Source organism: Ascaphus truei, chromosome 5 (assembly GCF_040206685.1).
Source record: "Ascaphus truei isolate aAscTru1 chromosome 5, aAscTru1.hap1, whole genome shotgun sequence".
In the NCBI taxonomy this organism is placed as follows: domain Eukaryota; kingdom Metazoa; phylum Chordata; class Amphibia; order Anura; family Ascaphidae; genus Ascaphus; species Ascaphus truei.
Genome location: NC_134487.1, coordinates 31,824,309 through 31,841,661, shown reverse-complemented (window position 1 = coordinate 31,841,661; position 17,353 = coordinate 31,824,309). Strand labels below are relative to the sequence as shown.

Sequence of the window (17,353 nt, the reverse complement as noted above, 5' to 3'; positions counted from 1 at the left end):
GCTGCAGGTTGTGATATCTAAATCCAAGTAGAATATTAAGATATCAGCTATTTGCTAAAAGTGACTCATGTTACGCTCTCTTTTTAGTAACTTAATCCTTCTTTCCCACTTAAAAGCAGCATTCCCCCCCCCCCCCCCAATTTTTTTTTTCTTCTTTTTTTCTTTAACCACCTATTTTTTTTTTTTAGAAGATGAAACCTGGGATTTTCCAGAGCTGAACCAAGCTATTTTCAGCACAGAGTAACTCCTTGTTCTTGAGATGCTTACCTGTGAAGTTACTGGATTGAAATGTTCCCTCATCAGGAAAAACAAAACAAAACGCCAAATCTCTGGCCAATAGAAATCCTCCACATCATCGCTTGTGGCTTTCTATTGGACAGCCTGTTAAAAAAAAAAAAAAAAAACGATTATACCGTTAACGTTGCCGGAAGTGCTTTGGAAACCAGGGGCCAACAGAACTGAAAATAGTGTGATTCAGCTTTGGAGGACCTCCCATTCTGTAAAACAAAAGGGGCGGGGGGGTTGGTTAGGGGTATTGTTATGTAGCCATGCCACCTGAGGCTACTAACCTGCCCTTGTACTGGCAGTAAGCCCTGGTAAGAACAGGCCTTGCCAGCAGTTAAGATGGGTTTTCCCCACTCCATGGTGTTGCATTTGAGTGGCAGTGGGAGGCGGTGACATCAGGCCTCAGCATGCCCAATCGTGGGACAGACCTGGTGCCCTCCGCCTGGCTGTACTTAAGGGCAGTACCGCCCCAAATTCAGTAGTGCCTCTTCCCACTGAGAGAGGCAGGTTGAACACAGGGAGCCTTAGATTGGGGCCTTCCCTGTTCCTCTCCCCCTAAGGGGAGAGCGAGTGTAGACCTATACCCTGACTCCTGATAGGGGAGTCGGGAAGAGCTAGGACAGCTGCAGGGGCCCTGACCTGTAGTGGTTGTCCAGGGACCATCATCCAGTGGATAGCTGATCCTGAGAAGCTGTGATTGGGCAGACCACTGCTGTGTTGTGGTTTATTCAATAAAGACTGTTCCTGTTTGCATATACCTCCAGCCTGGTGTGTGATCTTACTGGGAGGAGAGGGAATAATACTACCGTAGGAGATCGCCTAAATTCATCTTGGAGCCTGCGGCACATGGAGGCGCTGCACTGCTAGAGAACCATTTGGGTAATGTACCCCGAAACCTGATCCTGTGTCCCCACTACCATCGGCGGACAGCTCAGCCCTCCTGTTACCAGCAGGTATCATGCACCACACAACTAGTAATGGCCAGATCTACCACCAGGTGGGGGAAACACTGTTACAGTTACGTTAAATATCTTCAGAGAATGTGTGAAAATAAGGAATATATTCTAATTTTAACTCTGTGCCGAGGACATACTTGAAAACGAGAGGCGACTCTCAATGTATTACATCCTGGTAAAACATTTTTATAAATATGTAGCGGGGTACCCCTTGGCTACTAAATCTACCCTATGGACAGGCAGTAAACCCTGCTATTCATAGGTCTGCCAGTAGTTATTATGGGTTCTCCTCCTTCATCCTATGGTACTGCACTTGAGTGATGGCAGGGGATGGCATATCCTGTTGTGGCTGGGCCAAGGGGATGCCCGCCCCCTGGCTGTACTTAAGGGCACGACCGCCCTAAAGTTGGGGTTGTTGTTCCTTCCACATGAGGAAGGCAGGTCACGACTGGGAGCCAGAGATTGGGGCCTTCCCATGTACTCTTCCCTCCGGGGAATAGAGTGACAATACCTCTGCCTTTGCTAGGGAGGTGGGGAAGAGCTAGGACGGCTGCGGGTGCCCTAGGCCCATAGTGACGGTCCAGGGACTATCTCCGGTGATACTTGAGAGCTGATATATGAGACTGTGATCAGGCAGGTGACTGCTGAGTACCTGTACCTTACTGCACTAAGAGTAGTAATAAATCCGTTCCTGTTTGCAATATACCGCCTGCCTGGTGTGTGTGATCTAACTGGGGGGAGAGTTAAAATTCTACCGTCAGAGATCGCCTCCATATCCCTGGAGCCTACGGCAGATGGAGGCGCTGCACTGCTAAGTATTACGTGGGGTATGGACCCCAGAAGCCTGTTCCTGAAGTCCCAAAGTTACCGTGGACGACTCGTCCCTCCTGTTGCCAGCAGGTATGCACCACAAACACCCAGTAATGGTCCCGATCTACGATTGGGGGGCGAGGGGGGAAACACTGTTATAAATAAAATAAATAAATATTGGTGCCAAAGCAGTCGATCGGCCCGTTTTCGGACGAAAATCCCCATTGGAGACGGCCGCTTTGGCATGTATAGAATTAGCCTACAATACAATGCAATACTATGCCTACTTCATACTGATGTGCCCAGTCTTACTGTATGCACAAGTGAACCTAGGCACACCGATTACACTGGTCACATCAGAGCCCAGAATCTAAAACTATTATTTTAGATTTTTTACTGTTTTTGTTTCTTTCGTTTCATCATCATTTACAAATGCAAAGCTGTTATTCAATGAGTACTGCAACTACCTCAGTAAACTGCAGATGAGGTTAATGAAAATAAGAACTGCAGCCCAACTGTAAAAAAGGGTGGCGGGTAACTCAAACAATGCTCAGTGACGGCCTTGGGTTGTCTGGCAGACACCATTTATTATTGTTCTAATTTATTTATGATGCTTTAATATATTCTGTGCAGAGCAACAACAACAACAAAATAAAAAATGAACGGAGTGACATGAAGTACAAGCAGGATAAATGATATATTATATTGTATAATAATAAAGCAGATGGAGAATGAAGGAGAGAGAGCAAAATAGATGGAAAGAGAGACTAGGAGGCAGATCCCGGCATCGAGAAGCTTACAGACTAAAAAGTTGCGTTGTGTTCATTAATGTAATAACCGTAACTGCATGTTTTCACCATCACAATTAACCAATAAAAGTGTGTTATGTGTGCCTGCATTTGTATAGTTTGCTATTGCCTCCAGTATCTCGAATGATAATGAGGCTGTAGCTTTGTTGAAAAATGACTAAGAGCTTCTTTACAGAACTAAATGCAATATTATATTCCAAACTATGAATCAGCATAAAAAGGTTCAAACAAATTAGGTCCATTGTCCCGATACGCAATACATCTAAGTGCAGAACACTTCCACTAATTGCTTCTGAGAGAGAAAAAAAATACAAGGACACTACTTAAGAAATTGATTTAATATTGTATTTTTTTTTTTTTTTTTTTAGTATTCAGTTGGCACAAAGATTTAATTTCTCCAAAACAGTAAATGTGTCAGGAAAGTGCTGGCTGTTAATAAAAAGAAATCACTTTTTTTTTTTGTCTTGCATGAATGTGCGTTAGATGCCTTATCATATGGTTTAAAATGGTTCTAATTCGGAGGGCTAGCATGCTCAGCAGAGCACAGCCATTAAAGTGATGTCAGAGATAATAATAAAAGGGGAAGACAAATTACTCCACTGGATACCATGCATGGTTTCCTCTTTGATTTGCTACTCCCCTCTGTGTATTTTACTATCATCACATATTAAATTGTGTTCCGTTACACAGCCTAACCTGACAATGATATTTCAGTCTCCTGGGATTATTCTCTGGGGATTTCCTAGAAGTGTGTCACATAATTCAGTGAAAGATGTGTCGTGAGCAATTGGATGACATTACAAAATATAGCATGCAAGAACACATCATAGTTTTTACATACAATTAAATGTTTATCCTCTCACTATATGACAATATATTACACCATAGTGGACAATGGTCAGTAGTCATGTACTTGCCTCCTTCACGAGATATTGATTGTTAATATTTTAGTGTAGCTAGGCCCAGCAACACATAGCTAAGTATTGCATTGTTAAACACTTGAACAGCAATGAAAGACCATGCATTATGCTGTACTTGTTAAACAACTACTGTACACTACATAGATGTGGTTACATCACCTCTTCAAGATAATTCTGTGCAAAGAGAACATAAATGTAAGATATTGTAAATGTAATCTATGATAGTAATCAGCTCCTACATAGTAATGTAAATGAATAATGAAACATCTTCTCAAAGAGGTGTTCCTAGTAGCATTTAGTTGAAATACCTTAGATTTGTAAATAAGTCAGTAAGTAGCAGTTACTGTGTGAAAAGTTGATGATCGTGTAATGTCTGTCCAAATCTCGCCCAAGGGAAACAGTTTCTGCTTCTCTGGTTTGGACCTTCACACCCTATTTCCTAAGACCTATGGAATTCCATTTATTTGTATATGCACAACTTCAATTCTTGTTGTTGCCCACTTCAATGGTAAATGTAACAAAGGAGGTAAACAAGAGTCTGGCATTCTATGCAGATAATTAGATGACATATGTTATATTAAGCGCTAGAGCCTTGGTATCCAGAAATGAATAGGAATATCAGTTTCCACTTCATTTATAGTTTTGTATAAAATAAACATAACATTCTATGCTGACAATGTTGTATAAGTTACTACAGGAACCCTGGGATGCTGGATGTGAGAGGGACACACCGCATTGAAACAGGGAGGGGGCACGAGGTTTGTACTGTATACATTTTACCTCATGACCCTCTTGGTTCCAGAGATAGTTACCCTTTGGAGAAACAAAATGCCTGTCAAATCTTGCGGGTCCTGCAGGCCAATAGGAACCTGCAACACAACATCCTTGTTTGCAGCTTCCTATTGGATAATCATTCCCACCACCAAAGCCGTCCCCCATCTCAATCTGGCCCGGAGCTACAAAATAGTGCAGTTTATCTCTGTTAAGATCCCCCGGTTCGTATATTGTAATAAAAACAAAACATTTAGGCAGGATTGCGGCTTTAAGCGACTCGGTTGGTTAAAATTTTGAAGCATGGAATACAAAGACAATAAACTGGGACAAGTGGACATATTCATTATCAAATAAATGGATTCTGCTGACAGGGTCCATCCAATGATAATGAAGAGGTCCTAAACTATCAGGGTTCACCTTGTGAGTTGTGGCCCATTACTTTTTAATATTAACACTGCAGAGGAATACATTTATCATCTTGGGTATTCTATATGCATTTGAGGAATACGGTCAACAGGTTATTTTTGGCAAGACACACCAACATCAGCTTTGCCAGAATAAGTCAGATCTATTAGACAGTGTTGTCAAGCTGCGTGCAGATTTTTGCTGACTCGTCTGCTGGTCTCTTAGTAATACATGGAAGATCTCTTTGCTAATGTGACAGAAAGAAGTTATATGCCTCATTGTATACACCTCTGCAGACAAAATCATTAGCAAAGAAATTAGTTAAAATCAACATATTTCACCAAGCATGAAGGGGGAATTAGGAGTCCTCAATTGTTCTGGTATTGATAAATTATTAAATTATGCATTCATGATATATCATAACCTACAACTGTGCCGGTGTTTGTTATTTTTACCTGTAGACGTTTCCCATCAAAACCTGGTGTATATTTTGTACCTATTCCTGCCTGTGTGTGAGAGCAGAGGAGGGCTTCTCCTTGCCTCCCATTGGTTGAAGCTTGAAACCTTCAGCTAATTACAGCTAAACGATCAGCATTATGGGCAGGTTATCACGACTTCTTACTTCACGTACTGTGTACTGTATATTAGTTTACATCCAGAAATATTAGTGTTTTATCAGTAAAATTATGTATTAAACTACTGTACATGTGGTACTGCTGTGCCATTATAGTGACTGCTCACTTGCTTGTAAGCTACTGTACCCCACATTGGCATAGGAAGTAAAATGTACCTTCTGTACAACCATGTGCCCAATGTTGGAGGGTTTGGATATACAAGATTCCTTCATGCTGAGCGTAGGAAAAACATGTCAGTAAACAGGCTTTTGTAGTTGGAAATTCTCCAAGAGGACAAGTGATCAGGTCATTGTTTCAAAGCACTGTAAGGCAGGAGGTTTATATTCACAAAGATCAGCCGGTTTGTACCTTTGAAAATGTAGCAGGCATCTAACAAGGTACCTTTTGCTTTCAATGTTCAGAAGAACCAAAAAATGAACTAACAAAGGTGATAGGTTTTATAGGTTACAGCAATGTGATTAAGATCCATTACAAAAAATAAGAAAAATACAAGTAGTTTTAAATATTGTTTGGCAGTCTGCTTGTTTTCAGCCACCATAGGATGTGTCTTGTTTTCTCCAACCCAGTAATAAGATATCAGATTTATAGTCATCAAATCTATGGCCACTGATCCAGATGCTGCAAAGTAATCTCCTCCTTCATTTGAATGTGCTTTGCCAACAAGGTGGTAACAAATTTACAGCATATGCAATAGAGGTCTATATCTGATCACCAATTACAAAAGAGGACCATGGTCTGGAAAAGACACAGCATACATACGGTGTTGGGATACCATGTCTACAAGTTTGGTCAGCATAAACTTTTTTTAATAAATATTTTATTTATTTTTTAACTCCCTTGGTTGTAACTTATTAAACAAATCTGTACCATAAGTAGACTTTTGTGGTATTAAAACTTCTTATTGGGCTTCTTGATGATTGAAGGCAACTGAATGAGGATCATGGGTGCATAGCCACAAATATTTGTTTAGGAAGATTGACCAGATGTGCAGCATATGAAACAATGGTTGTAATCACTGCAGAGGTCGTCAAAATAATTGAAATCTGTGCTCTCAGAATGTGTGCAATCCCGCGTTTCTCTATGCAGTGGAGGAAATGCAAAGGAAAGTATAAAATTGGTAGTGTAGGTACCTGCTGAAAAGCTCTTCTTAGACGTGGTCGGAAACTTAACGTTTTAGGCCAAAAGATTGAACTAAATGACTCATAAGAAAAAAAAAATGAATCCAATAATTTGCCATATTGGATATCTATCCTGAGGCACACTCTGTCCCACAATGAGCAGCCACTTTACCTGTTGTTCCTACATTGCCCCTATTCCCTCTAGATTGTAAACTCTCCGGGGCAGCATTGCCTCTGGTATCTGTTTGTGCTTGCTTGTCCTTTTTTGATCATTTTGTTTATGTAAAATACATAATGATGTACGCCCACTGTAGCGCACTGCGGTAATGTTAATGCATTACAAATAAACAATAATATTAATATAAATATGAATTGGGGCTTTTTTGTTTACTGTTGAATATTTGAGGTCACTATCCAGTAGCGCTCCAGTTGGCACAATTAAATATATCTTCTGTGGGATTGCGTTTTGAGCTTGCCAATATTGTGTATGTATACATCATTGAGTAGTCCCACTTCACTCTCCAGTTTTAGAGAGAAATATGCATTAGCTTTCATTATCTTAAAATGCATGTGTGTTCATGATAAACTTTACCAAGAGAATGTAGCATATATCATACATCATGCATTTATTGTAGAAGATCATACCCGTACTGAACTCAACGCGTCAAACTGCTCAGATAGATGACAATACAAGAATCTCCCATAGTCATTAATCCATAGGCAGATCTTCAGTTATTGTCCCAAGAGAATTCCCATCCCTGAGTCACTTGAAAGTGTATCCGATATTCTCATGACAATTCTTTCTAGCAAGACAAACACAAAAGTTCTATAATTACACTGCTACATTACTGCACTGTTACTTTACTACCCCCACCCTGTTTACAGTGTTTTCCCACAGAAACAGCATCCAGAACACACACAAATATTCTTACTATTGTTTAAAATATAGTAGTTAGCAGCAAGACAATTTCTTTAAATGGTCTTTCTTTTCAGTAATCCATACCTTCCTGAGTACAGCAGACAATTTTTAGTAATTTATAAAACAAATAATAATAATTCTGGAGATAGCGGGTACGATTGAGGAGGTGACATCATCTGAGTAAAGGGAACCCATGTAAGTTGGGGTTCAGAGGTTGTGAGTAGACCATGTGGACACACTCATGGATCATCCCAACAACTTCAGTATCATTTTCACCGTACACAGTTACCGCCATTCTTAGCGAAGTAACAGGCCTGCAACTATTAATACACCCCTACTTCTACACATGCTCCAATGCTGTGCTGCCACCAACAGTGGTCCATTAGTTAGAATCTGGGCCACCAGGACTGATTGAGAGACACTTTGGGACAATGGCTCAGTGGGGCATATGACTATTCTCTATAGGATTGCGATAAGTATTGTTCATGGTCCTCGGATTCTGAGGGCCACTGGATGCGAGTTGTGTTTTTCTCATATATAAAGTATTGTTATTCAAAAGATTGGAGTCCCGCTGCTTTGTCTGAACCCAGTCTGGTTTCTGGCTCACTGATACAGAGGAGGTGGACTCATGCCCCCACCCTAGCATATACATATTTATACATCTAGGGAAATAAAAGAGGGGTTACACGTGATCATCATAAACAACCCTTATTAAATTGAATGAACTTCCCTTAAGTATTAAGTGACCTAGCAGAATATGAGACCATTAAATATTGATACATGAAGCTGTAAATCCATTGGTGTCTGGGTTTAAATTTCCAAAACTTGCTCATCAAGAAATGTTTAATTTGAATTTCAGAATCAATCATTTTGGCTTGTACATTTTATTCTCAATTGATATATAAACTATGTGATGAGGGGGGGTAATTACTACAATGAAATCATCTTTTTATCTTTAACATTGCTGCTTATGTACAGTAGCACTTTCATTATTGTTATAATCATCTCCATTATATATATATATTTTTTTTTTTTCTTTCTTTTTTTCACTTAAGTTTTTTATTAGTTTCCAACAGTTGTGGGGGGTGGGGTGGGGAAGGTACAGAAATAAAGAGGAGGGGGGGGGCGGGAAGGAATGGTGCAACATTCCCGACATATTTGACAATCATACTTCGCATATATAACAATACATTATACACGGTTACTAAAATCAATACCATTTTGGATAAAAATTGTTCCTTCTCTGATTTATCTCAAATTGTTTTTTTTTTTATTATTATTATTTTGTTTTTTTATTAATATTATTATTATCTCCATTATATTTGAAACTGGAATGTTTCAGCTGGTTTAATAAGAAAAGAATAAGCCTGCTGTATGTTTATCTGAGAGTTATCATTTAAAGTCAGTTCTCACGTATACTGGCAAGAACAGCAGAGTCTACATCTCAGGCCTGGCCTTCTGTCACTGATATAATCCAATTAGCAACAGGCCGGCTGCACTATGCAACCTCCTGAGGAGATTTCAGGAAGTATTCATTACAGTAACCACGAATATGGGAGCTAAATATGTAAATCATTAGCAGAAAAGAAAGAAACTCTGGGAGAATGTAGTGGTGATCTGTACTATTTAGGCCTATACATTTAGCCTCAGGTTAAGATGCATGTAACTGCACTGGCATGATCTTCTTCAGCTGTAACCGTCATAGGCAAACAATGGTCCAAGACGCAGGTTATAAAGTGAAGCGTGTGTTTGGAGAAGGTGTACTTTCAAAGTACACAGTTCAGTTTATTCACATTATGTTATGTTCACAAGTTGTTAAAGGCAATTTGCCACTTAAAGCTGCAGTTCAAGCTGCGGTTTAAAAAATAAATAAAAATTCCCATTCTATACGTGCATCAATACAATCTGCACACTGACAAGTGATTAGCTAGGCTGCAGATCGATCCGTTCTCCTATAAATCGATTGATTGCTCCGGGTTATTTAATTCAGTTCTTGCACATCATTTTGGGCAATGTAGTTCCTGGAATATGATTGACTGGGCAGTTACTAGATACAATTGGTGCACTGCTAGAGAAAGGGCGGGGCTCAAGAGCCAGAGCCTATCAGAAGGGAAGGGGGCTGTCACTTTGGAAATGCTTCCTACATTAGAAACCTTAAAAATGTCTTTAAAACTTTTTTTTTTAAATGCTACAAGTATTTTTTCATAGTACAGAACTGGTTTATTAAAAAAAAAAAACACACACATGTAGGCTATTGCTTGAACTGCTGCTTTAACTTCCAGGCAAATTCTTATAATATAATATATTAGCTTCCTATGTTGTCTATCTGGGTCTCAAGCCCAAAGTATAAATGTACAAGTAAGACTTGCAGATTAGCTAGAAGCAGTTCAGCACCTAATTGGATGACAGGGACAGAGAATAACGGTCTACCTACCTTAACATGTTACGCAACTTAATTGCTTGTACTATGATTAACCATTTTATTGCCAGATGGTTGTAGCCCGTGTTATTCATAACCCATTCACAAATTTGAAATACTACATGGGTTGCATGGCTGTTGAGTACTACTACGAATTAATTTCTTGCCATCTTCCTTTTCAACTGCTCCCTTGGCTCCTCAAGCACCATATGTGTTTAAGGGAACCACCAACGAGTGATGTTCGGTGAACAAGTATTCTAGCAAGCTTAATGGACTTAAAGGCAATCAATAATATTATGGATTAATTGGACATTGTCTGTGGCTAGCTACGCAGACACATTTACGTTATACGGTGGTTATTTTCGTGTTTGTTTTGATTATGATCAAAATGTCTTGTACAGAACATGTTGCAAAATATATATATATATATATATATATATATATATATATATATATATATATAATACTTGCAAATAATGTATTTCAAATTCTATGTACAACTAAATAACAGCACTAACTGCAAAGCAAAGTTGTGTCTTCATTGTCGCGAAAGCCCAGTTTTGTCTTCAGCTCAATACTGAAAACATTGTCATTTCCTACATTAGAACATGAATATACTTTTGGCCATCATTTTTTGTCTAATTCACCTTTCTTGATTTAGCATGACTACCTTTATAGTTAATTAATGATGAGTTATCATGATACACTTAATAGCATAATCTAAAATGTGCGTATGAAAAAGGAGGAGTGACCTTGTGGTTATGGAACTCCACGTCAATGGCCATTTCATCTTTCTTTGCCTTAGGCAAAAACTAAACTAGAATCTCCACAGTGTGCACTTCGGCACATACCTGAACTACCCGTTAAAATAGCATTCTGATAAAACTGTAGGGCAATTACAGTACTTGCTAAAAGGAGAAGGCATGTTGCTCAGGTAACAATTTTATATTTACATATAAAAATGCCATTGAAATAAAAAATTTAATTATATGCAAAATGTTTAATAGAAGGGGAACCTCAAAAACAAGAAGAAAAAAAACCAGTGTAAGCAAAATGTTAGAAAAAAACTTGTATGATTCGTGAACATTAGATGAACATAAAAACACCATAGAATGATTACTTAGAAAGCTATACAAAAGTATCATGTATTTTATAGTTTGGTAATGTCAATCACATACCGAATACATTTAAATTAATATTTAACTGACTATATGGGGAAAAGCTATTTCTAGACAATTTTGTTGCAAAAAAAGAAGAAGAATTAGGTGAGAAGTGGACTAGAAGGCAACAAATTGGGGAAATGGGATTTTAATTTACACATGATCAAACCCTTATGTGAGGGTGATTAAGATCAGATTGGACCTGCTTCAATAAAATCACAAGCAAAGCCTTCAAAACCAGTGTGTTTTTAAAGCTGTACATTTCAAGATGAGCCTTGTGATTGATTTCTTAGTGTGTGGTGATGTATAATTGTCTATTGTAACACATGCTCACTGTCTGACCTCAGGGATATGCATGCAAATTAGACAGATCTGCTAATCAGAGTATTCTGGGTAACAGTCTTCTTATTTCATGAACAGCCAACTGCTTTAACTTTGGAAATATGTATACATGCATTTAATTTGACATAGAGTCCGAATATAAGCTGCAAAAGGAGATGAACCCCACTGTACATTAAGCCATATCTATAATGCAATTGAATGAAAATCTAATTTATGCTCACATTTGATTAGACATTTAACAATCAACTTGTCAAGATTAGAACATTCGGAATAGCTTTCATTCAAACTCATGCTAAAAAAAATAGATGAGGAGGATCGGTCCAGAGATTGTTTTAATATGCATGGAAACTGAGAAAAGCGTACTTGCATCTGAAATTGTTGTTTTATGAAAACAGCCAATCAATAAGAGTAAAGACAATATCCCATTCCAATCTTTAAAATAATGAATATAAGGCAGGCCAAAACATAAAAATAACTTCTGTTCCTATATTTTCAGGTGTAAAAAAAAAAAAAGAGATAAGATATTTTAAAAGTACAGTGGTGGTAGTCAGATTCTAAACAGCTATTTCATACATGTAAAACAAACAGTTGTGTTTTTCCTTAACAGATATGTAAGTGTGTACATCACACTTTACCATCTCAATATCACTAGATTTACATCCAAAAAGGAAGTTTCTAGAGGTTATTGTTAGTAAAAAAATAAAATTAAAAGCACATTCCTTTGAAACATAATAACCTATTTACATGTTATGCCCTGACATAACTCCTCATGGTATATTGATTTCTAATTCCCAAAGGTAGTAGACCACATTTAAAAATATATTTATTTTGACAGTCAACATGTTTTATTCTTGAATATACTGTATTACCCAGATTACCCACAGTAGTGATTTCTTCATAAATGTAACAATTTGTACCATGTGTTCACATATTTGTATTTACAAGATTGTTCATTTGTATTTTGCCAAATCAATCATGTTAAAGTTGTAAAGGAAAATAATTTAGAAAAAAATATAGAATACAGACTTCTATGATCAGCATATCTTATTTTTCTCATGTACTTAAAGCATAATATGTAATGGTGTATTTGACCTTAGAGAACCTTTACAGCTAAAAAAGGAACAGATATGCAAATATGCTCCTTCTTACCCTACTACTTCCTCAGTTAAAATGTGAGTGTAAAAAAAATACCATTAGAAATATTATTCACGGAGTATAGTAAAATGATTTAATTTTTTTATTTAAAAAATGCAAACTTAGTAGCTTTTCAGGTCCTCTGTGCATCTATAAAAGAAACACTATCTTGAATGCTAAAGTACTGTACATTAAATAAGTGTATTTTCTCTGTCTGCCTTAAGCAAGCCCTACACTGAATTGAAATGTTACACCAATTAATGTTGTGTTATGAATCTATTGCTGAGGTCTGTGCTTTGATGTCTTATAACTTACATTGGAAATCACATACATGCTTTGCATCAAATAAATAAATACAAAGATTAGCCATTTTGGGTGTAACCTTCTCCTATGCCTAGTGCTGAAACAGCCATGATTAGAGACTTCAGATTCACAATTACATTTACAATTAGCAAGTACTGCAAGAGTGGGAAGGTGCTGGGATGTACATAAATAACCCCTCTCTCAGCATTGTACAAAACACAGTGCCACTGCAACAGCTTTCCAGTATTTCAGTCCCATGAATACATTATATTTTTCTTTGTTCTCTTGCTTCACTTGTCACCAAATTAAAAGAGAAAAAGTTCAGTGCAGAACATGCATAGTTCATTTTGATAATTAATTTCCAATGCAGAATAACACCTGCTCACACTTACACTGCTGCTTTTGTAGTAGTATGAAGAATTAGAAGATATGTGCATATAATATTTATAGTGTGTGAGATATAGATATATATCTATATACAATAATTGAACTGTATAAACTTCACATATCTATTTTTTTTACAATCGGACACATCTTTGTGATCGTTCTGTTTTATAGAATATTATTAAACATAATATAAATAGGGACAATTTTCTATTCTTATTTCATGTCTTTGCTTGATTTTTCTTATCTACACTAATGAACACCTCAATTATTATTGTATATGCAAATCACCAATAAAAAAAACTGCATCCGCATGTATGCTAGGATTATTTCCAGATATTTTAGTGATCTAACTATTTAACATTTAGTTCACTACAGCACTGTAGTGCTGCAGCACTGTAGTCTCCCAGTCCCTTTAATAACCTAGTGGTTTCGGTCAGCTATATGTCTCAGGATCATTAGAGATATGACATGCACAGTAATAGCAGATGACACAACAGCTTAAGTTAAAAAGAATGTGTGCATGGTAGCACCTGTTCTCTTAAGCCACAAAGAGTCATAAAGCTAAAGTGACCAATGTTTATTCAGCAATTTCTGGAAACCAAATACTTTTGCTGTGCATATTTGAAGAAAGGGCATATGTGCTCTTGAAACCTAGTATTAGCACAGCAGTATATATTTTTGGTTGGTCCAATAAACGTTATCATATGTATAAACAGGTTGGCTGATGACCAAACAATTTCTCATACTGCTAAATGCTATGGTTTCTATTGCTTAGATATATTTGTACAAAATTGTCACAGGACAAGTGTGTATATGTTGCTGTAATTATACTATAGGTTAAACATGTCTTACTTAAACTTGTGGCCATTTAGTATACAAAAAGTGTTTCTATGTCATGTCCTACTATATCCTTAATATAATATAATGTAATGTTAGATAGATCGATCGATAGTCTCTGTACAATCTAATATATACTGTACATACAGATATTATAAACACATGTAGTCTATAAGAAAACTAGCAATTGAATTGTTATGCATATTCATACTTTAGTGTAACACTTGTTTCTTATTCAATATAGTTGAGAAACTTTGTTGTTTATCCTTTCATCCTGTCAAATTAACCACCTATAGAGGACATACCAGGATATTAAAATATTGTTTGAACATGTATCCCATAGAAAACGATGAGTGACTTAAAAGATGTTAGCATAAAACAAAAATGCCTGAATATTCTTTGTTTTAACACACACACAGCAAAAATGGTAAAATTGATTGTTTTCAAATTGCAACGAGCTTTATATTTTGTTTTGTTTTTAATTATAACTGAATATTCCATGTATAAGTAAAATAGCAAAACGTTAGTGTTCAATAATGGATTTATTAAGGAGTTTATTTCCAGTGTATAAAGCAAGATCAGGTAGAATAAAAAAAAAAGTGAATGGAATATTTTCCACAATTACCTTTGCCAATTAGTGCAGTGAAATAGACTTTTTTCCAGTAACTTTTTATGTTGGACTAAGTAAATGAACGTTGGATAGCTTTTGAGACAAATTCCCACAGGAATATAGTAAGTAAATCCCACAACATTGAATGAAAATTTAATGTGCTGCTGACACATTTAATGTGAGCTGGAGAATAGTGGAGAAAAAATACTATGGTTTACACACACATATTGTAAACTACAAGAAAGATGTATATATACAATGCAAACATATTCTGAAATAATTGTATTGGTTGATATACTTAAGTATTATTAATACAATAGGGCACACTTTATTTTAGTTTGACTAAATTGCCATCATATACGTTGTTTTCAGGCATGTTTCATTCTAACCGGATTACTCATATTTGGACAAAGCAACATCACCCTGTGCAAGGTTTGCAATGTTTCCATGTAAGTAGCAAGCACACATATGGAACACGCCTATATTGAAGCTGTACAGTGCTGTATTTTTGAAGACTGAAATATCTCTGCTATGCTACTTAGGCAAGTACTTGTATGTGCTGCCAATTATTCTTGGTCTGATACATAATGGAATAAACCCTGGGAACTGGATCCATTTATAACAGCAACACAAGCAGCACTAATTGGACAAATGTACTACTGGCAACCACTGAAAACTCAGTCCCATTCTGCTGCACTGGTCTGAGCAAAGGCAAATACTAGAAAGAGCAGAAAACACAGAGGCTGCTGCTTTGTTTGGTTAAGTGCATTTACTGTACATGTCCCATTCATTTCCACTGACATACTGGAAGCTGTAATAGTGGTTTGCAAAACCAGGTTTATTTTTTTCCGAGACAGTTGTCATTATTCCTTCCTGCTAATTAGCATCCACTTTAAAAAAAATATATATATTATTCCTGGTAGAATGTGGCAGACTATTCTAACAAGGTTATTCAATTTCAAATAACTGGAAAAAGGGGGAACAATATAAGTATATTTCACTAGGCTTCATCCCTCCCACATATTGCTGGGGGTTATTTGACATCTCAGTGTCACGTCTATTCTAGACACTTGCTTGATTTAGGACTAAGGGCAGCAAAAAAGGTTCTTTTTAAGGAAGCAACAACTGTCAGACCAAGCATTCTTGCTGTGTGCTGGAGTTAGTCCAATAATCAATAATAAGGAAAAAGTGGATTACACAAATCATCCTGGTTTTCTAGCACTCCTTAAATTTAATTGGGGGAGAATTGGCAATGTATTAGATGAAGAACTTTATTCCACAAAATATTTATTCACTCCCAGAGAAAATGACCTTCCCATATTAAAAAAAGGGGATGGGTGAAACTTTACTCCCAGCTCAGCTTAGCTGCTGGGTATATATAGGAGTTGGAATCTGAGTTTTGCTCTCTTGCAAATTCCCAGAAATAAAAAAAACTTTTATTTTTTGATCACCACCCTGTCTCATATCACAAGCAATAAAAAAGGAAGGATGGGGAAAAAAACCACATACCATTATATCAGATTAAAAAAAAAACACATACCACTATGTCAGATAAGAAAACACACTCTGCTTTAAAATCACCTTCCCCAGTTTGGGCTGTAATCTCAGTAAATACGGTAACGATAAACCCCAGACATCGCTCTGTTCTGTGCCATGATAGAAAGAAAGTCTGTTACTCACGTTGTAGGAGAAGGAAAGTATTCTTCTGTGGAAGGGCTGATCAGCAAGCACTGGAAAAGTGTCAGGCTAAAGACTAGCAACCAGGAAGCAGCCATCTTCACAATCTAACAGGCAGATCTCCTATCCAAAACAGTATAGGGATGGGATAAAAAAAAAAAAAAAAAAAATGAAATAAGAACAAAAAATAAATAAAAATGAGCCTTCAAAGTCCAGGCAGCGATGGGGAGATGCTGTGGGGGTGATGGTGATGTGCAGACCTTCCCCAGTTTTTACTCTGGCAGCTTGATCTGATCAAGCCGCCATCAGTGATACTTTAGTAACAGATCCCAGCTCTCTCTCTCTCTCTGTTTCCTTTTCTGATTTATTCCCCCGATGGCACAGAAGGGGGAGGAGGATGAGGTGGGTAAGTTACAAGGGAGGAGTGAGAGGGAGGCTGCTGCTGCTGCTGCTGCTTCTTTCCAATCTCCCTGCACTGATCAGACGCTGGAAAGTTAAAGTGCAAGGTCTAGAGCTCAATCACAGCTGACACAGGACACGCCCTTGTGAAGGACCAGAGGGTCTAACTTTACTTGATGAGATATCCATGTACAAACTCCCTGCCTTCCCTTCCCCAGCCTCTGTGCCTGCTGCTGCTTACTGCTGCTGCTGTACATCCAGTCCTGCATTACCGTAATTCTTCATGCACTGCAGCAGCTCTATTGTTTTTCATTTCCTCAGTTTTCTCACCCATGCTCATCTCTACATGGCATATGAGCTTGGCGGTGCATACATTGCACTGGGTAAAGGATGCTGCAGCCTGACAGATCGGGAGCAGCTCTCCATACAAGTTTGTCACTTCTTTGCCACCCAT

General features: G+C 37.5%; 1 protein-coding gene across 8 annotated transcripts in view; it reads right to left on the bottom strand.

Moving 5' to 3' along the window:
• CACNA2D1 (calcium voltage-gated channel auxiliary subunit alpha2delta 1) overlaps window positions 1-17,147 on the bottom strand; it is a 717,165-nt gene extending 700,018 nt beyond the window's left edge. For 6 of the 8 annotated variants that reach the window (XM_075599575.1, XM_075599572.1, XM_075599576.1 and 3 more), the window contains exon 1: window positions 16,504-17,142. In XM_075599575.1, coding sequence (XP_075455690.1) covers window positions 16,504-16,598 — 95 coding nt within the window. In that variant the 5' untranslated portion in view covers window positions 16,599-17,142. Of the gene's footprint in view, window positions 1-16,503 lie in introns of all 8 variants that reach the window. The other 2 variants (XM_075599579.1, XM_075599577.1) reach the window with 2 other exon arrangements.
• Between the last annotated feature and the right edge of the window lie 206 nt (window positions 17,148-17,353).